This window comes from Thamnophis sirtalis, unplaced genomic scaffold, assembly GCF_051295495.1.
Source record: "Thamnophis sirtalis isolate CommonGarterSnake01/CBP01778 unplaced genomic scaffold, rThaSir2_p1.2 scaffold_4, whole genome shotgun sequence".
Lineage (NCBI taxonomy): Eukaryota > Metazoa > Chordata > Lepidosauria > Squamata > Natricidae > Thamnophis > Thamnophis sirtalis.
In genome coordinates this window covers 57513087-57535163 of record NW_028261384.1, presented here as the reverse complement: position 1 = coordinate 57535163, position 22077 = coordinate 57513087, and the positions used below count along the sequence as shown (strand labels likewise).

The following is a 22077-nucleotide window of genomic DNA, read 5'->3' as shown; positions in this document are numbered from 1 at the left end:
GTCTGAGCAGGCTTGCGCTTGTGGCCTCGAGTAGCAGGGGGTTCAATGGTAAGGGCAGGGGCCAAGGAGGTAGGTGGCAGTTGAGGCTCCAGAGGAGAGGAGGCCATAGCCAGAACTCACAGTTCCTTGATCCAAAATGGCCACCGGATGATCTTCGCGCCAGAATTAATGGCCACTGAGGCTGCAGAGCCTACGGGCCAAAGCCATGAGGTAGCCGAGGCCTCACAATGTAAATGGGCTTTTTAGGCCCTGTGGAGAGGTTGAGGAGCCAGGAAACAAGCCACAGACCTTTAAAAGCTGGTTGGAGTGATGATGGGCAGGCACGGAGGTAGCCTCATTGTTATTTCAGTGGAGGGAGGCTCTGTTGCTGATCTGAAGCTCCCGCGGCGTTCGGAGGCTCCTGGAGGCAGAGGCGGCAATTAGCGGCAAGGCAGGGGCCTGGGATTTCCCCTCTAAGGAGATTGGAGTCTCCTGAGTATTTCAGCTGCTTCTGGTGAAATTCAGCCACAGAAGCCCGGAGGCTTTCACAGGCAAGCCTGCAATTAGGAGGCTTTCACAGGCAAGCCTGCAATTAGACACAATAAGCACTCTCCAGCCCTGAGGGCTAATGAGAGATTTTAAAGGAGCCCAGACCAGAGGGACAATTTAGAAGGACCAATTTGGTTAGTAATTTTGATAAATCCAATTAATTTTACCAATTTTTAAGAAATAGTTGAGGAGAAGCAATTAGCACAGCCAGTTCCTATCAAAACTGAGTCTAGAAAAGCGGGAGCATGCTCCTCAGAGGCGATGACATCACTTTGGTAGACTCAGTTCTATTGGTTACTGACTGAGTTAACCCATGCATGACCGCTGTCTCCACCAACTTAGGAGAAGTCCTCAACCCCACCTGGGGGAGAGCTTCAAAGAATCAGATGCCTTCAACTCACCTAGGACAGATGGGCACCCATCAGCTCTTTGACCAGCCCTGGCCATTGGTAAGTCTCCCTCTGGTCACTCTGTGCTTTCCATTGCTGGGCCCGGATCATAGGGTGCTGGCTGCACACATCTCATCCAAGTGCTCACTGACAATCTGGCCTGTCATAGGGTACCCATGGGAAACTGACCGTTCACCCAGGCGGCTTTCACAGCATTCGTTCGACCTTCTCCCAGGCTCTGTCTTCCCTGAGTCTTTACACCACCTGGTTTTGGGTTGGCATTGGGGCTCAGGACCCCAGACAGCACCCCAGGATTCAGAGGAACTGAATTGGGTTAATGTTGGAGTTCCAAATAGCATCCAAAATCAGAGTCCAGGGCAAAGTATTGCTCAAAGTTCCAATTTATTAACAGAGCCATGTTGGCACATCTGGGAAAACCCAAATCTGAAAGCTTCCAGGTTTTCCCAAACCCAAAGACCCATTAGATCGCACAGGGTCGGCCTCCTCCGGGTTCCGTCTACCAGCCAATGCCATTTGGCTATGACCCGGGGGAGGGCCTTCTCTGTTGCAGCTTCGGCCCTTTGGAAAGAACTCCCCGCGGAGATTTGGACCCTCACCTCTCTCCTGGCCTTCCGAAAAGCCGTTAAAACCTGGCTGTGTCGGCAGGCCTGGGGTTGATGAGCTCCCTTCCCCTCTCGACAGGTGTGGTTGTTGGCTATCTTAAATGCTTGTCTTGTATTTGTGTGTTCCCTTTCCCGCTTGAGTTGTTCGCCGCCCTGAGTCCCTTTTGGGAATAGGACGGCATATAAATAAAACAAACCTCAAACCTTCCCCACCTAGTTGAAAGTTCAAGATCTTCCCCACACCCACAATTCCATCACATGATTCAATCTTCCCTGCCATGCTGGCAGTTCCACCCATCCAGTTCCAATCAGGTGCAAAGGTGCAGAGACAAAGGATGACTTTGGCTTTCTAGAAAGAATTTTATTTTGACTACACAATAAGTAACTCCATACAATCCCCCTCCCATTTTCCCACAATAGAAAAAGGTATAGTAGAATAATATAAAGTGTGGTAAGCCAAAGATGCAAAAGAAAGATGGTTGCAGGCCTGACAGACTCAGTCGAAAACTGGCGAAGTATACCCAAGAGACGTTGCTACAAAGATTTGATTGACTCAGTCTAACGAGCAGGAAGGCAGAGTTAACCCATTCCTTGGATTCTCCTCAGCACACTCGGAAAAAGGTGGTTATGTTCTCAGTCAAGGGAGGAAAATTGAACAGCTGTTGGAGAGATATAACATGAAGGATTGTAATTCTGCTCCAACACCTATGAATACAGATTTTCCTAACAGTTTGGGTGAGGACAAAAGTGAAGCCTGTGATCAAGAGATATATCAGTCAGTAATAGGGAGTCTGTTATATCTGTCACAGTGGTCCAGAAAGGACATAGCTTGTGCAGTAAGCATCCTAAGTCGCTTTACTGCTGCACCAGTGCAATTGCATTGGATGGATATAAAAAGGATTCTCAGGTATTTGAATGAAACTTTGAACTTGGGTCTTCATAGGTATCTGAATAATTGAAATTGAAATGTTGTTAACAGTGATTATGCCAATGATGTAAAAGCCCAAAAGTCTAATTCTGGGATTGTGATATTGTTTGGAGGGGCTTTACCGTATTTTCACCCATATAACCCGCCCACGCGAATAACCCGCGGGTTTTCCGGATCGTGTAAAATATTTTCCGTATACCCCGCCCACGCATATAACCCGCGACGAGTAAGAGAGAAGGGAAACAGCTGAGATGGGGGGGGGGAAGAAACGGAGAAAGAAGCCTGCGCAAGCTGGGGAAGAGGAAAGGAACGGAGGAGAAGGAAACAGCTGAGATCGGGGTGGGGGAAGAAACGGAGAAAGAAGCCTGTGCAAGCCTCCGATCGTGTAAAATATTTTCCGTATACCCCGCCCATGCATATAACCCGCAGGGGGGCGCTGTGCATGCAAAAAACGCATATAACCCGCGGGTTATATGGGTGAAAATACGGTAATTGGTTGGAAGTGCAGAAAATAAACTACTGTAGCCATTTCCACTGTGAAGGCCGAATTTATAACTCTATCTGAACTTCATGCAGAGGTGACTTGGTACATACCGCTGTTACAGGATTTAAGCATGAAGGTAAATGATGCAGTTACAGTGTATGAGGATAATGTTGCTTGCATTAAAATGGCAACAGGTAAAGAATAGAAGCAAGCATGTGGACATTAAATATTGTAATGTCAGGGAAGCCATAAAATGTAAATTACCATATTTTTCAGAGTATAAGATGCTTCGGAGTATAAGATACACCTTAGTTTTTGGGGAAGAAAATAAGAAAAAAAATTCTGCCTCTGCCTACCAGTATCTTTCTGTATTCATCTGACTACTATCCTTAGAAAACAGCCTGGTCAGCTTCAGCATATTAGTTCGATGGTTGTGAGATCGCACTTGCAGAGGCCTAAAACGTGATGCACAGAGGTCAAAAACACAATGTGTGGAGGCAGCAATTGGCAGGGATGTGCTCTGGCGATCCCCACAGTATTGAACAGGTCTCAAATGGAGCACTCAGAGGCTAAAAATGTGATGCACAGAGGCCAAGAACACAAGCCACATATGGGGTAATGGTGTGTAGCAATCCCTGCAGCCTGGAACAGGTGTAAAATGCAACATGCAGAGGCCAAAGGCTGGGGGCTAAGGGGTAGGTGAGGCAACATTTGGTATATAAGACGCACCCAAATTTTTACTTTCTTTTAGGGGGGAAGTGTGTCTTATACCCAGAAAAGTACAGTAATCAACTTGTTCACTATTCTTCTGAGGACAATCTGACTGGTATAATGACCAAGCCATTGGGTGGAGTGTACCACAAGAAGAACATTAAGTTAGTTTTATTTCTATTACAGTTATGAAGGGAGGAGTGTCAGAGGATGTTTATAGACTGGAATACACATGGCAACGGATCAGCCAATGGGGACTGTTTTGATAGACATGGTTAGAGGTCAGCTAATGGGGACTGTTTGGAAACTGAAACATAGCATTTGTTTTTATGGGGCCATAAGAGACAGTTTGAAGTCTGGGAGTGGCTTAGACTTACTGAACTGTACTGAATCCAAAAGGTCATTTGCTTGTTTGTGCTTGCTAGATGTGCTGCTGAAACAAAACTCTGACACATCTTTCATATATATTAGTCCATATTTTTCAATAAACAGTTGCTCAATCTGATTTAAGCATTACCGTATTTTCACCCATATAACCCGCCCACGCAAATAACCCGCACACGCATATAACCCGCGGGTTTTCCGGATCGTGTAAAATATTTCCCGTATACCCCGCCCACGCATATAACCCGCCCACGCATATAACCCGCGACGAGTAAAAGAGAAGGGAAACAGCTGAGATGGGGGGGGAAGAAACGGAGAAAGAAGCCTGCGCACGCTGGGGAAGAGGAAAGGAACGGAGGAGAAGGAAACAGCTGAGATCGGGGTGGGGGAAGAAACGGAGAAAGAAGCCTGCGCACGCTGGGGAAGAGGAAAGGAACGGAGGAGAAGGAAACAGCTGAGATCGGGGTGGGGGAAGAAACGGAGAAAGAAGCCTGCGCACGCTGGGGAAGAGGAAAGGAACGGAGGAGAAGGAAACAGCTGAGATCGGGGTGGGGGAAGGAACGGAGAAAGAAGCCTGCGCACGCTGGGGAAGAGGAAAGGAACGGAGGAGAAGGAAACAGCTGAGATCGGGGTGGGGGAAGAAACGGAGAAAGAAGCCTGCGCACGCTGGGGAAGAGGAAAGGAACGGAGGAGAAGGAAACAGCTGAGATCGGGGTGGGGGAAGGAACGGAGAAAGAAGCCTGCGCACGCTGGGGAAGAGGAAAGGAACGGAGGAGAAGGAAACAGCTGAGATCGGGGTGGGGGAAGAAACGGAGAAAGAAGCAAGCCTCCGATCGTGTAAGCCTCCGATCGTGTAAAATATTTTCTGTATACCCCGCCCACGCATATAACCCGCAGGGGGGCGCTGTGCATGTAAAAACCGCATATAACCCGCGGGTTATATGGGTGAAAATACGGTAGTCATAATGTTGGTTTACTCCCTTCACATTATCCACAAATAGACTAAATGAAGCTCAAAATTATAAACTGTCTGCTTCAAATCTGCAACATTCCCATGTAATCCTTAAAAATAATAATAAAAACTGAAATAACTGATACAAAAAATTGTCATTAATTTAAAAGCAGAAATAAAAGAACCTAAGTAGTTCCATGGTTCTGCCTCTTTCCCCCTAACCCCAGCCATAGAAAAAAGTTAAAAAGATTGTGTAAGGCAGGGATCTCCAACCCCAGTCCATGGACCAGTACCAGGCCCAGAAATTGGGCCACGCAAACAAGCAAAGCAGGGATGCAGGCAGCATACAAAATCATATGAATCAATCCCTGTTGCCCAAAAGGTTGGGGGGTCACTGGTGTAAAGCATTTAAATATAGCAAATTGCAATGTTGCTGTCAATGGAAGCAAAGTATTAGTTTCCTATGCTTACGTTGTATGGATGATCTACTTGCAAGCTTAACTCCAGAGGCTGCGAGTTTTGAATCCCAAGGAAGTTGAAGAGTCAAAATAGCATCACCTTGTGCCTTTACCCGTGACACTGAACCATTTCTGCAGAAGGTTCCAATTTGGACTCTATCTTTTCCCAGACGACTGCTAATGTTGTAAATAATTTGATCAGGGCAGGTGTCTCCAGGCAGAATTTGCCTTAACCATGGAGAGAATTTCAGTTCAAGTCCAACTCTTCGGTTAGCTTTAGCCTCCCAAATGAAAGTCCTATTAAGATGCGGCAACCCTGGAGGCTGAAGCTGAATATCTCCAAAAGGACATTGACCTGACAGACAATCTAGAAACAGAGAAATGTGTAAGACTCATACTCAAATCTGAAATGGCTATAATAAATCATATTGATTTGGTCTATGTTTTTTACTCTTCCTTCTGTTCACACTACCAGAATATTCTATCAACAATCCATAACTAAGCTCATAAAGTTCCTATATATACATAAGCTGTTTTTAACTATAGGATAGTAGTCTTACTCAGACCTAAGTCAACAATAAATTATATGGGAATTCTGGGAGTTATAATCCAACATAGCAAGCTACCAAATTTAGTAAGTATGCTTAGAATTGTATTCTATACATTTTCCCCTCAAGTGTCATTATTACACTTTGAGGGCAAAGATATATACCAGACCATCCATTTTTAAGTGGCAGCCTTAGCCTCTGCCTTGTTCAAGCAGTACTCAAGAAAGCCCACTATAGAATTTTTTACTCATTTATTTGCGGGAGGGGATGTCTCATTAAATAAAAAAGTTCAAAGATTGTTATATTATTAAAAAAGGTAAGAAAAGCTGAAGTGTAAACTTCGGATTCTTTTAAAACATTAAGCAAGAAAAATACATTTTAACCCATTTCACTGATGTGGTTGTACAAATTCATTTAGACTTCTGACAGTTAGTAAATAATCCAGTGCTTTAAAAAGCTCTCAGTAATTTTAGTTGCAGTTCATGTAACATTGCTTACCAATATTTTTCTCCACAAGTATGGACCAATATTTCTCTGGTGTGGAACAATCAAAGGTAAATTGAAACTTCTGTCCAGGCTCTATGATTTTCTCCAAAAAATGAGGGTTTTTTCCTTCACGCAGTGCACAGGTATTTAGAAAAGAAAATCCAGGTTTTATTTTAACTGTTATGTTTCCACCCAGAGGAAGAGAAATTTCAAAAGCACCTAAGATTAAAGAGAGAAAAGATATGGACCTCTGGCATTTTAAAACCTAGGCATATATTATCGTATCAGCTTTCATGCAATAATACAATCATCTTCATCTGATGAAGTAGATGTACGTGATCAGTTAGACTACTAAGATACTTTAGAACTCTTGTTACTATGTATTGAGGGAGAGGGAAAGGAGGGAAGATAATATCCCTCCCTCGTGTGTGTGTGTGTGTGTGTGTGTGTGTGTGTGTGTGTGTGTTCGTAGATTTTCACAGGTGTAGGTATGTATGCTGGTCTTGTTGTATTCTGGTCTTTTCCTGTGTAAGATTTTAAAATCTTACATAGGAAAAGACCCAAAAGACCAGTATGTATGTATGTATGTATGTATGTATGTATGTATGTATGTATGTATGTATCTATCTATGTATCTATGTATCTATGTATCTATGTATCTATGTATCTATGTATGTATACATACATATATACATACATACATATATGGAGAGGGAGGGAGGGAGGGGGGAGAGAGAGGGGGTAGGGAGGGAGGGAGGGAGGGAGGGAGGATGGGAGGGAGAGAGAGAGAGAGAGAGAGAGAGAGAGAGAGAGAGAGAGAGAGAGAGAGAGAGATGAATCCAGTGATTTTAGAAGCATGTAGCTCTTAGAAAACCTATAAATGTGAGAGTTGAGTTTTATCCTCAATGTTGCCATGTTTCAGTATTTGGAATAATTTGGAATAATTTCAGAGCTATTAATTTGTCTCTTACAGAGGCAATGGTGGCCCTCAGATCTAACTATTTTGTGTATATGTTATTCTACCCCTATCCAATCTGAATGAATGAATTTCTTTTCTTTTTCTACACATATTTGAGAGAAGCTCAATACAATGCAAATATATTTATGTAGGTGCAACACTCCTTCATATTTTACTGAAAACCCATCCTGAAGAATGCAAAGAGGGAGGAAGCAAGAAGAAAAAGAACAACTTCCTCATCTTATGCAGAAAGTCTCCCAAATTTGAGAGAGATTGGATCCAAGGTAAACCTTCAAGAGAATGCTATCACTGTCTTGGTTTTAAAAATATCCAAACTGGCCATTCTCAGTTATCAGTTGAATGTAAAAAGAAGTTGTATGAAGAAAATGGTGGATGTGTTGAAAAGACAGTGTGCCTTCTCTAAATCTAATTGTTTATTATACATACTTTAGGAAAATAGTTTCCAACAGTTTTTGCCCAGTAAATAACTTAAACATAATGAGTTGAGTTGCACCTTTTCTAATTACCGTATTTTTTCGGAGTATAAAATGCACCTCCCCCCCCACCCAGGGTGAAAATCTGGGTGTATCTTATACACTGAATACAGCATTTTTGCTCATGAAACCCCACCCCTTCACAAAAATGAACATGCAGAGGGTTTGGGAGGCCTGCAAAGTGCTCCTGGGGGCTGGGGAGGGCAAAAATGAGTGAAAATGAGCCTTTTTTGCTTGTTTTTCCCCCTGTCCCCAGGCGCATTCTACAAGCCTCCCAAAGCCTATACATGCCCTGTTTTTCAATACATGCCCAAAAACGAGGATAGTTTTTTGCTCATTTTTGCCTCCCAGGAGCACTTTGCAGGCCTTTCACACTCTTTGCATGCCCCGTTTTTCACAAAAAAATGAGGTGTGCAATGGGTTTGGGAGGCCTGCAGAATACAAAACCTTTTTTAAAAAAATATATCTTCAAAATTTTGGTGCGTCTTATACTCTGATCCATCTGAAAAAATATGGTATTAAAAAGCTTTTATGAGCAGTAGCTCACTCCATTAGATGCACCAAGTGGTTACATTGATATAGTATTTAAACAAAGAGAAGAAGGTCGGTTTAACACATAAACAAAATCTGTTAGTCAGAAAAGATGCCAGCAGATTCCAGATTATTTTTGTTTGTTTCCATAGGCACAGTTGTCTTTCCACAATCACTGGAAACACATAAGCCAACCCAAAAAATTTTTTGTAGCTATAGTTATTCCACATTGTTCACTGTGTTAAAGCTTTGGCTGACTTATTTCAAAAATCTTGTGAAGGGTAAAGCTAAAACAATTTTGTATTTAAAAAAACAAGAAGAGAATAGGCATTGGTCTTACCTGAGACGCCCATTCTCAGGGTAGTGGAGATAAATCCAGCCCCACCCTGATACAGGTCTGGTCCTGGGTCTGAGAGGAGTTTTTTAATCACACATGTCAGTCTACAGTACCACCTTCATCAAAAGCTGGGAGGAGCTACCAGAAGAGGTGTGACATCACAGATTGTAGACCCAGTTGGATATTAGATACAGTTAACCCATTCTCCATAGTTGGTGGAGATAGCATCTAGGAAAGGACTGTCCTTACGGGAGGTTTTTATTATATATGATTTTATTGTTAGTACTATTCATGGTTGTCCCAAAAGCACTTTTCCCAGAGGTAACTGGACTTTCTGGTTTTTTTTGGGGGGGGGGATGTTTTGCTTCTCATCCAAGAAGCTTAAAGAGTTGAAGAAATTTCTTGGATGAGAAGCAAAACATCTTCAACAACAAAAGAAATTAGAAAGTCCAGTTGCCTCTGGAAAAAAACTCTTTTGGTATATTCATTCAGCAATTGTTCAAAATTACAAACAGTGCTGAACAAATGGTACTTGCTACAAGTCCTCATAGTGATCGTGATCCCAGCACTCAGTATCTGGCTCAGTTATAATGTCTTCAATTACTGAGTATTGATATTTTACAAAGTTCTCCAGTTCCTTTTGAGCTTTTTTAGTGTTATTTCATATTAACATGTCTATATTTTTAATTCATTTTCTGCCCATCTGAATTTGGAAAGCCTATAAGCATTTTATGTGATCATTCTGGAACACTTTTCCAACACTCTATAAACAAACCAATAAATCTATACTTTTTGCATAAACTGCAATGCATCATAAAATAAAATAAAAAGCTGGGAGGAGCTACCAGAGGAGGTGTGACATCACAGATTGTAGACCCAGTTGGATATTAGATACAGTTAACCCATTCTCCATAGTTGGTGGAGATAGCATCTAGGAAAGGACTGTCCTTACGGGAGGTTAGTAGTCTGGGCTGAGGTCCCCTGAGCAGCATGAACCTGTTGCAATACCTGCCTGCCAAAGGCTGCCTCCGCTGAGGAATATCTATCTAATTTGTAATGGTGGATAAACGAGGACGGAGAGGTCCAGGTGGCCGCTCGACAGACCTCTTTTTTTAGCAAAGTTTTTTTTTGTTAAATACTTAAAACCTCTTTATAAATGAAGTATTGTCCAGGTTTCCCCCTCTTTACATCTTCTCATTATACATAGTAAATTTTACATCTTTTTTCCATTTTCCATTTCAGTCATCTTATCTTCATTCCATAATCTCCGGTTTAATTTTAATTTCTTCCTAATATATTGACAATATCATTATTTGCCTCCCCAAATTAATCACATTTAACATATCATTTCCAACCATTGTTCTATTTTACTGTTAATAACATATATCCTCAAAATTAATTTTGTATATTAAACATTTCATTTGATTAGTTATCCAAATAGTAATTTTAATCTATTTCTCCCACATTGTATTAAACATAAACCTTAATTTCACTAAATTTCATTCTAGTTTATTAACAAATCCTTCCCTTTCTTTCTTCCTTTGAACCATTTTCTTAGTCTCTCGGGAATTTCATTTCTTCTTTCCCCCCTGTTCCTCCAGAACAGGTTTGGACCCTAGTGTCAGCGTTCCAAATATCATCCAAAATTAAATCAGAGTTCAAGGCAGAGCTTTCCTCAAACTTCCAATTTATTAAGAGAGACATGTTGGTACATCTGTGAAAAACCCGAATCTGAAAGCTTCCTGGGTTTCCCACCCAGTTGAAAGTTCATGATCTTGCCCCCACATCCACAAGTCCATCACATGGTCCAATCTTCCACTGCCACACTGGCAGTTCCACCCACCCAGTTCTGGTCAGCCTCAGAGGTGTAGAGACAAAAGACGAGGGAACACGTCCAGTCCAAGGATAGACGGAGTCTAAAAGCTAGGAGAAGCTACCAGAGGAGGTCTGACATCACAGATTGTAGACTTAGTCTGATTGGATACTAGATGGAGTTAACCCATTCCTGGATGTTATCTCCACCAACTATGGAGAAAGCATTAAATAGGCTCTTTCCCCCTTAGTTTTACCACTGAGCAATCCTCCAGTTATATTTATAACTTATACTGTCATCTTTTTTTATTAAAGGAAGCATGTGAACACTCAGAATTCAAATTTTTAAATGCCTCTCATTCAGTAAAAATCTAGTTGGTCCCAAGCCTCAATGTAGTGATTACATGTAATCCTTTCCTTTTCCTTTTTCCTATGAGGAAATAATAGATCAAAGACTTCCTAGGAAATGGGACAGATCTTAAGAGTAATCTGGATATGACACTCCTTTCTTTGGTACTACTTGTGTCAGAGAGGTGCATGATTTCATGATCCCATTAAGTCAAATGAGCAAAAGTACATTTAAATGGAGTTGAATTTTAAAATGAACAAAATACAATTAACATTATTATTTAACAATAAAGGAAACTAAGTAAAGGAAACTTCAGCAAAGAAACTAAACAATTTTCACTGCAGTGATACTGCAGCTTTTCAGAAATCTCCCACTCTTAAGATGCTCAGTTTGGGATACTCAACTCTATGCCCAAGTCTGGATTTGTGGGTAATCAAACAAACACTGCCATTTTTCACTTCCCTTCCTCTGCAATTTCCTGACATAGGCATGAGGAAACCTTCAGCAGTCCCTCAGGAAACACAGCACTATTTTATTGTTTAAGTGAAGCCATAATTCTAATTAGTATTATACTGTGGTTGGTTTCACGTGACTAGAATTATCCACCTGCCACTTTAGATTCCATAGCTTGAAATAGGCAAATACTGCTTTTTAATAGCTTCTGTTAGGGAATAATGCAGGGGTGTCAAATTCATGTCATCATGCCAGCGTCACGTGTGGTATTGGGACTTTTTCCCCCTTCGCTAAATCGGGCATGGATGTGGCCAGTGTGTGATCCATCTGGCCCGCAGGCCGGGAGTTTGACAGCCCTGGAATAGTGTAAAGCAGAACCAGAAACCGAGAATGTACTCCCTTTCTGACTGCTGGTGTTATGAGTTTGGCCAAGCTTCCTCTTGGTGGAAATGGATGCTATAAGTGTCTTGTGTGGAAGAGTGATAGGATTGTCTGTTCTGTGCCACCCAAGTAGCATTACATTTTGCTTCATAAAGAGTATCTTTTCTGAGTTCTTCAACCAAAAAAGCGCAGTCTCTCCTGGCTCTTGACATTTGAGGTGGTATCTCTTTCAAAACAATCAGGTCTTGACCGCCAATTTGAAGCTACAGTATAGATGGGATGCACCATTTGGCATTATATTTACATTTGATAAGCAAAGATATCGCCTCAACTCTGTATGGAAAGCCCGAGATTTTTATTATAATATATTGAAGGCCGGATACCCTGCACCATCTGGACCTGGAGAAAGACCACAAGAAGGACAGGATAGACAGCAAACTACACAACCACCAAACAAGATGGAGCATCTCTCTCTTCTAGAAGTGCAAGGTGTTATGGAACAAAGACCTAGCCGCATGACTGCTATACGAATGGAGAAACAAGCTAAAAAGCAACAGCATCAACAATCACCGGCCATCGATCAAGGAACTACAACAACAAGTCTGGAAGCAGTGGGAGGAGCTAGACCTAAGGTTAAACAGGCCATGCAGGAAGCTCTAAAAATGCTTCAGCCAACCAAAGATGACAACTAAGATTTTAACATGGAATGTCAACGGACTGAATTCTCCACAGGAGAGGAAGAAAATATTTCATTATCTCAAACAGTTTAAGAATGATGTAATTTGTTGCAAGAAACTCATATCAAGTCAACTGATCAAAAATATTTGATTAACTCAAAACTTGGTCAACATTTTGCAGCTTCCGCTATGGAAAAGAAGAATGGTATAGTTGTGTACTTAAGAAAAGATATGAAAGCTGAATTAATAGAAGCAGATCCCTTCGGAAGATATATTGCTTTAGACTTAATCCTAGAAGGGAAAAAGACATTACTTTTGGGAATTTATGCTCCCAATCAACAGCAAGATAGATTCTATAGAAATCTTCATGCTAAATTAGTACAGTGGGACTATAGTTCCTGTATACTATTGGGTGACTGGAATGGAGTGATAGACACTAAGAGAGATAAGAAGACTTCCCGCCTAAATACTAAGATGCGAGCAAAGTTACCCAAACCTTTCTTTGACATCATGGATGACTTTGAATTGAGAGATATTTGGCGAGAAAGAAATGCAGAGGAATATGACTTCACTTTCTTCTCGGACAGGCATCAATCCCTTTCAAGGATTGATTTTATACTAACCACTAATGATTTGCTTTCTAGGGTCAAGAAGACAAAGATTGCGGCTAGGGTCCTTTCGGACCATAACCCAGTTTGGATGGAGTTGGGAAGGGTAGTGCAGGCAAGAAGGTCTTGGAGATTGAATGAAAACTTATTTAGATATGAAAAGTATATTAATGATTGTAAAAAATTACTGTCTGAATATTTTGTTTTGAATATGAATAAGGGTACATCTATGGAATTCGTATGGGATGCAAGCAAAGCGTATATGAGAGGAGTGCTGATGAATATAAATAAAACACATAGAAATAAACAAGGGTTAAAACGAACAGAACTGGAAGAGGAAATTAAGAGAAAAGAGTTGGAGTTAACAATGAACCCAGACGATATAAAGGTTAAGGAAGCTATTAACATATTAAAATCTCAATTTGACATGTTGATCTCTGATCAGGTAGCCACTAATTTATTATATGCAAAACACAATACTTTTTGTAATGCAAACAAACCTGGCAGATGGTTAGCTTATCAGATTAGGAAAAAAAGGAAAACTCGAAATATATCTAAACTGATTTACAGAGGGAAGGAGGTGTTTCAACAGGAAGAGATTCAAAAGGCCTTTCGGGAATTTTTTACAGAACTGTATAAAGGGGATAAAATTAATGGTTTAGATATAGACAAATATTTAGATAAAGAGAAAATACCTTCAGTTAGAGAAGAGCACAGGCAAAAATTGAATCAACCAATAACCTGGGGGGAAATCTTGCAGGTAATTAAGCAATTAAAGTCAGGGAAAGTACCAGGTACAGATGGCTTGACAGCAGTTTACTATAAAAACTTACAGTTAGAAATGGTAGAACCTCTTAGAGAATTATTTAATATGATTCAAATGGAAGGTAAAGTGCCTCTATCTTGGAAGACAGCGTTTATATCTTTGATACCCAAAGAAGATCAAGATACTACTCAACCTAAAAATTATAGACCTATTTCATTACTGAATGTAGATTATAAAATTTTTACTAAAATATTAGCAAATAGGTTAATGTTGGTTATTCAACAATTGATACACATGGACCAAACAGGTTTTATACAGGGGAGACAGATGAAAAGTAATGTCAGATTAAGTATTAATGCATTAGAATATTTGGGAAAGAACAACCAGATCCCTGCTGCGTTTATATTTTTGGATGCTGAGAAGGCCTTTGATCGAGTTAACTGGCAATTTCTGCTGAAGATATTGCAAAAAATGCAGATAGGAGATAATTTTTTACAGTCAATTAAAGCAATATACCAACAGCAAACAGCACAAATCATAGTCAATGGAAGTTTAACAGACTCTTTTCAAATTGGAAAAGGTACAAGACAGGACTGTCCTTTGTCCCCATTATTGTTTATTATAACTTTGGAAGTACTGTTGAATAAAATACGGGGCTTGGATGGTTTAAAAGGGATCAAGATTAGGCAGCAAGAATATAGAGTCCGCGCTTTTGCAGATGATTTGGTCATAATATTGGAACAACCGCAGGAATCCAGTATGGTCTTAATGAATACGATTAATCAATATGGTCAAGTGTCTGGCTTTAAAATAAATTTAGGAAAAACAAAAATATTAGCTATAAATATGAATACTAAACAAAAGGAAGAATTAGGAGTGATGCTAGGATGTGAGGTAGTTAAAAAAGTCAAATATCTTGGAGTTAACATTTTAACTTCAAATGGGAAATTATATAAGCATAATTATGAACCACTTTGGCATAGTATACAGACGGAGATGAAAAAATGGGAGAAATTGCACTTATCTTTGCTGGGTAGGATAGCGGCAGTGAAAATGAACATTTTACCAAAAATTTTATTTCTTTTCCAAATGTTACCTATACTTGAGATTTGAGATTTTGAGATTTTATTAATATTTGTAGGCCGCCCTTTTCCCTGAGGGGACTCAGGGCGGCTCACATAAAATCAGGGAGGGGGAATACAGACATTGACATAGAGACATATAATAAAATAGTAAACAACATACATTCATCATTTGGGAGGGGCGGCTATCCTTATCCCCAGGCCTGACGGGCTAGCCAGTTCTTAAGGGCTGTGCGGAAGGCCTGGACGGTGGAGAGGGTACGAATCTCCACGGGGAGCTCGTTCCAAAGGGTCGGGGCTACTACTGAGAAGGCCCTCCTCCTTGTAGTTGCCAGCCGGCATTGGCTGGCCGATGGAATACGGAGGAGGCCTAATCTACGTGATCTTATTGGTCGCAGGGAGGTAATTGGCAGAAGGCGGTCTCTCAAGTATCCAGATCCACTACCATGTAGGGCTTTATGGGTGACTAGTAACACCTTGAAGCGCATCCGGAGATCGACAGGCAGCCAGCGCAGCTCGCGGAGGATAGGTGTTATGTGGGTGAACCGAGGTGCACCCACAATCACTCGCGCGGCCGCGTTCTGTACTAGCTGAAGTCGCCGGATGCTCTTCAAGGGCAGCCCCATGTAGAGCACATTGCAGTATTCCAGCCTAGAGGTCACAAGGGCCCGAGTGACTGTTGTGAGAGCCTCCCGATTCAGGTAGGGCCGCAACTGGCGCACCAGGCGAACTTGGGCGAATGCCCCCCTGGTCACAGCCGTCAAGTGGTGGTCAAACGATAGCTGTGGATCCAGGAGGACTCCCAAGTTGCGAACCCTCTCTGAGGGGTATAGAATTTGACCCCCCAGCCTGAGAGATGGAATATTGGTGGAATCTTTGGGAGGGAAACACAACAGCCACTCGGTCTTTTCTGGGTTGAGCACAAGCTTGTTAACCCTCATCCAGTCCATAACGGCTTCAAGGCCTCGGTTCATCACGTCTGCCGCTTCATTGAGTTGGCACGGGGCGGACAGATACAGTTGAGTATCGTCCGCATATTGATGGTATCTGATCCCGTGCCTGCGGATGATCTCTCCCAGCGGTTTCATGTAGATGTTGAATAGTAGGGGGGATAAGACCGAGCCCTGAGGCACCCCATAAGTTAGGGGCCTAGGGGACGATTTCTGCCCCCCCACTAACACCGACTGCGACCTGTCCGAGAGGTAGGAGGAGAACCACCGCAACACGGTGCCTCCCACTCCCACCTCCCGCAGTCGTCGCAGAAGGATACCATGGTCGATGGTATCGAAAGCCGCTGAGAGGTCAAGGAGGACCAGGATGGAGGAATGTCCTCCATCTCTGGCCCTCCAGAGATCATCGGTCAATGCGACCAAAGCGGTTTCAGTGCTGTAACCGGGTCTGAAGCCTGACTGGAAGGGGTCGAGATAGTTTGCTTCCTCCAAGGACCGTTGGAGCTGGAAGGCCACCACCTTCTCCACAACCTTCCCAAGGAAGGGAAGGTTGGAGACTGGGCGATAGTTATTAAGAACAGCTGGATCCAGAGATGGCTTCTTTAGGAGGGGTCTCACCACCGCCGCTTTCAGTGCGGCGGGGAAGTTCCCCTCCCGAAGAGAGGCGGTCACAACCGCCTGGATCCAGCCTCGTGTCACCTCACTGCTGTTAGTAACCAGCCATGAGGGACACGGGTCCAGTACGCAGGTGGAGGCACTTACAGCCCTCATGGCCTTGTCCACATCCCCGGGGGTAACATCCTGAAACTCAACCCAGAGATGTTCTACTTGATCCTCTTGTGCCTCGGCTGGAACTGCGGGGATGGAGTCCAAGTCCGACCGAAACCGAGCAATTTTGTCCGCTAAGAATTGGGCATAATCCTCAGCTCTGCCCTGCAAGGGTTCCCCCGCTTCCCGAATATTTAATAGGGAGCGGGTTATCCTAAACAGGGCGGCTGGGCGGGACTCAGCGGACGCAACCAAGGTGGCTATGTGAGATCTTTTTGCTGCCCTAAGTGCCCTGGTGTATTCCTTGGTGCAGGTGGTTACCATTGCTCGGTTCGATTCGGACTTATCGGACCTCCATCGGTGCTCTAGGCATCTCCTCCGGCGCTTCATCTCCCGGAGTTCCTCGGTGAACCAAGGGGGTCTCCGGGATCCGCCGCCTCGGAGGGGCCGTAGTGGCGCAATCCGGTCGAGGGCCTCTGATGCCGCCAAATGCCAAGCGGCAACCAGAGTCTCTACCGGACTGTGGGCGAAAGTATCAGGAATGACCCCAAGCTCTGTCTGGAACCTTAGCGGTTCCATAAGTCGCCTGGGGCGGAACCACCTGGTCGGTTCCTCCTCCCTACAGTGGGGGTTTGGTCTCCGGAAGTCGAGCCTCAGTAGGCAGTGGTCTGACCACGACAGGGGTATGATGTCGTTACCCCTCAGACCAAGGTCACAAATCCACTGCTCCGAGAGGAATACGAGGTCAAGCGTGTGACCCGCCGAATGGGTTGGGCCCCGAATTACTTGGGTCAAGCCCATGGCTGTCATGGAAGCCATGAACTCCTGCGCCCCATCAGAGTTTTCACCGAGCGAAGGCAAATTAAAGTCCCCCAGGACCATCAACCTAGGGAACTCAATTGCCAGCTCGGCTACCGACTCGAGGAGCGAGGGGAGGGCTGCTGCAACGCTGTTGGGAGGCAGGTACGTTAACAGCAGACCCACTTGACCCTTGAGGTCCAACTTTATCAGCAGAGACTCACACCCGACAAGCTCCGGAGCAGGGACCCTACGAGGAGCTAACGACTCCCGGATAACAACGGCCACACCCCCACCCCTTCCCTGGGCTCTCGGCTGGTGCAGCACCTGAAATCCTTCTGGGCACAGTTCTACAAGGGGGACTCCTCCCTCTGGGCCCAGCCAGGTTTCAGTAATACATGCCAGGTCTGCCCTCTCGTCTAAAATTAAGTCCCGGACGAGAGGAGCTTTATGTACCACAGACCTGGCATTTAGCGACAGCAGCCTGAGTCCAGGGTCCTGACTACTTGCGCCATCTGGTCTCGGAGTGGGGCTCATAGGGCCGGAAGGAGGGATCTCTGTGATGTAGCGAACCCTCCTTCCCCGGTAATGGCCTGCCCTAAAGTCCCCGCCATATCTGCCCCTCCACTTAAAAAAGATGCGAATCTTTTAGAATGGCAGAAGGGTATCAAGAAATTTGTATGCGCAGGAAAGAAGCCGAGGGTAAAGATGAAAATAATGCAAGATGTACGTGAGAGAGGAGGATTGAAACTACCTAATTTAAAACTATATTATGATGCAGTGGCATTATCTGTAATTAGTGATTGGACTCATTTAACCAATGATAGAATATTGAATATTGAGGGACACGATCTGGTATATGGTTGGCATGCTTACCTGTTATTCAACAAAAAATTGGATAAAAATTTTAAAAGTCATATCTTAAGAAATGCTTTACTGCGGGTCTGGAAAAAATACCAATATAAATTAAATGACAAGATACCCATGTGGGCAATTCCTAGACACGCAATTGAAAATATGAATATAGCACAAAAACAGGATAGAATTACTTACAGACAGCTTCTTACCTCGGAAAGGGGGGTATTACAATTAAAATCCTTAGAGGTATTAAAAGAGGAGAAGGTAGTTCAAACATGGTTCCAGTATGGGCAATTACAGGCTAGGTGGAAAATAGATCAAAAAATTGGTTTTATCCAAGTTGAGGATAATTTGTTTAAACAAATAAGAGATCAAAGCTTAATGCATATAAGAGGATATATAATGTATTAATACAGATGGATTCGGAAACAGAATTAGTTAAAGATTGTATGATAAAATGGGCTCAAAATATTGAAGAACCAATAATGTTGGAGACATGGGAAAGAATCTGGGTAAGAAATGTGAAATTTACACAAGCTCAAAATCTGAGAGAAAATTTTTACAAGATGTTCTATAGATGGCATTTAGATCCTAAAAAGTTGGCTTCTATGTATCCGAATGTACAGCCTAAATGTTGGAGGTGTGGTTCTCTCGATGCTACATATTATCATATATGGTGGACCTGCCAAAAGGTTAAGGCATTCTGGATAAAAATATGGTGGGTTATGCAAAATATCTTTAAAAGAAGGATAAAGTTTACTCCTCAGCTATTTTTACTAGGTATATGTACTGATTTTACAGTGGTAGAGACTAACTTGATTCTGCACCTAATAACGGCAGCAAGACTGTTGGTGGCGCAATACTGGAAGAAGGAAGACTTGCCTACAATCCAAGAATGGACATTGAAAGTCACAAACTTAGCCGAGATGGCTAAAATATCAGCATATCTTAAAGATCACTCAAATGAGAGATATAAATGAGACTGGAAAAAATGGATTGACTATATACAAAATAAATACGGGACCAAGAAATTCCAGTTAGTCTATGCTTAAGATCAGAAATGATTTAAATTGTTTAAAGTCAAGAAGAAGCTAAGGTCAATGTAGAATGTCATTAATTTCTTTATTTCTTTTTTCTCAATAGATTTTAGACTGTGTTAGTTAAAAATCCATACCGTGTACGGGTTCTGGGAAGTCGGGGGGGGAAGGAGGAGGGGCGTTGGGGGGGTGGAGGGAGGGAGGGGCATACAAAAAAATTGTACTTCAATGTTTTAATGATTGACGAATGATGAAATAGTTGTGTTTTTTAAAAGAAATAAAACCTTTGGAACAAAAAAAAAATCTTTAAAATTCTTTCCTTTTCCTGAGGAGACTGGTGAGGCCCCACCTCCCCTGCCTCTAGTGACTGCACATCCCTGAAAAATAGTATATGTATGTGTATGTGTAGATGTAGATGTACAAGTGTGTCTACCTATATATAATGGGATGTGGTGGTTCAGTGGGTAATATACTGAGCTTGTCGATCAGAAATGTCAACAGTTTGGTGGTTTGAATCCCTAGTGCTGCACTGAGTGAGCTCTCATTACTTACCCCAGCTTCTACCAATCTAGCAGTTCGAAAGCATGTAAAAATGCAAGTAGAAAAAAAGGGACCACCTTGGTGGGAAGGTAACAGCATTCCATGTGCCTTCGGTGTTTAGTCATGCCAGCCACATGACCATGGAAACGTTTCAGACAGCGCTGGCTCTTCGGCTTTGAAACGGAGATGAGCACTGCCCCCTAGAGTTGGAAATGACTAGCACATATGTACGAGAGGAACCTTTAACACACACACACACACACACACACACACACACACACACACACACACACACACACGAAATAGTAGGTTTTTATTGAATATTGGGATAGATAATTTCCACCCAAACTTGTGAGGAAACTGATAATCCAAGTATATTGAATTACAATTCCCATCATCCTCATTAACCTAGGAGTGCTGAACAGAAATGTTGTCAATCTAAATGGCTCATTTGGAAGGACCCAGATTTGGGGATGTGTTTGCTATGATTTAAATTGTTTAAAGTTAGTTTAGCAAGAAGAAGCTAAGGTCAATGTAGAATGTCATTGATTTCTTTATTTCTTTTTTCTCAATAGATTTTAGACTGTGTTAGTTAAAAATCCATACCATGTACGGGTTCTGGGAAGTCAGGGGGGAAGGAGGAGGGGGGTTGGGCTGTATGGAGGGAGGGAGGGGCATACAAAAAAATTGTACTTCAATGTTTTAATGATTGACGAATAATGAAATATTTGTGTTTTTTAAAAGAAATAAAACCTTTGGAACATAAAAAGAGTATCTTTTAAATAATACTAAATTAATAAGTTTTCCATTTTCTTCCTGAACACATTATCTTTTAAGGACATACATGTCCCTCCCTCCCCCCTCCTCTCTCTCTCTCTCTCTCTCTCTCACACACACACACACAGAGAGGGAGGGAGGGAGGGAGAGAGAGAGAGAGAGAGAGAGATCCAGTAGTACTGGGCTGCAGCCTGTTTGGTCACAGAGGTGGTGGGTGGTATTAAGTAGACAGATTTTTTTTTGTCTTTCCTTTATATACTCAAAGACATCTAAATCATAACATTGGCAAATCTGGCTTCAACACCATAGTGAAAGTAAATGTAGATGAGAATTTTTTTGATAATGCAGTTTAAATAATTTGCCTATATTCTAAAAATATGCAGTAACATTTAGTTATTATGAAAATTTACATTGCTGTCCAAATCACTCATGGTGACTTATAAAAATAAAACCCCCAGTACAAATCCAATAGGCTCTCACACACAATCTAATGTCAACAATCAAACCAACCATTTGATGGGCTCCGTATTATACTTGCATCTCCTAATTCATTGGAAAACCATGTCTTCAGGGCCTTTTGAAAGAGTGATAAGTTGGGGGTGGCAATCTGATTTCTGCGGAATGATGTTCCATAGGGACTATGGAGAAGGCCCTTCTTCTTGATCCCACCATATGGACCTCCTTAAGAGAGGGGATCTGTAACATACCCTGCCACCCTGCTCTAGTGGATCAGATTGATGTGGTTGGGGGAAAACAATCTTTCATGTCATTACATTAACATCACATTATACTAAGTGAAAATGAAATAAATGGAACATCATATAACATAAAGAAAAAGAAGATAAATATATGGCCGTTTATTAGAAACAGTCTAACCTTGTCAAAAGCAAAGGAAACTTTTACAACATTCACTTTCACAGTTTATTCCAGTGTTATTGGGAAGAATATTGTGAAAACTTTGTGAATGCATGCTTATTCACACATAAAGATGCAAAGATTAAGATCAGCAAGCTCCCGGAAAAGTCATTTAAAAATCACTCACCAGGAAAATATAATTTGTGGGTTTATAGAAGCTTTCTTTCAAGAAATGCAAATGTTTTGCAATTTGTCTTATGTTAGAAACTTAATACAAACCAACCTGGAGAATTGAAGGGGAAGAGACCCAGAGTTAGTTTTACAAGATACAAAACACAAGTAGCCTTCTATTATGGAAATAACTGATAAATGATAGAGATGATTAGCTGACCAGACCTGACTTCCACTAACCAAGTTCTCATGTTTAAAATTTGTCATCCTTCCATTTGTCCTTGACAATGTGAAAGCAATTCAACACAGAAGAAAATCCATGGAAAGAAAGATTATGAAACAATCAATTGTTTTTCCTTTGTTCTATTTTTTGTGTCATCAAGC

At 42.2% G+C, this 22077-nt stretch overlaps 1 protein-coding gene across 3 annotated transcripts in view; it reads right to left on the bottom strand.

Annotated features, from left to right (window-relative positions):
- Positions 1–22077, bottom strand: part of CDCP1 (CUB domain containing protein 1) — a 106883-nt gene that overhangs the window by 32637 nt on the left and 52169 nt on the right. For all 3 annotated transcript variants that reach the window (XM_087712974.1, XM_087712976.1, XM_087712975.1), the window contains exons 2-3: positions 6504–6710; positions 5471–5824 (exon numbers count right to left, since the gene is read on the bottom strand). In XM_087712974.1, the coding sequence (XP_087569100.1) occupies positions 5471–5824; positions 6504–6710 (561 nt within the window). The remainder of the gene's footprint in view (positions 1–5470; positions 5825–6503; positions 6711–22077) is intronic.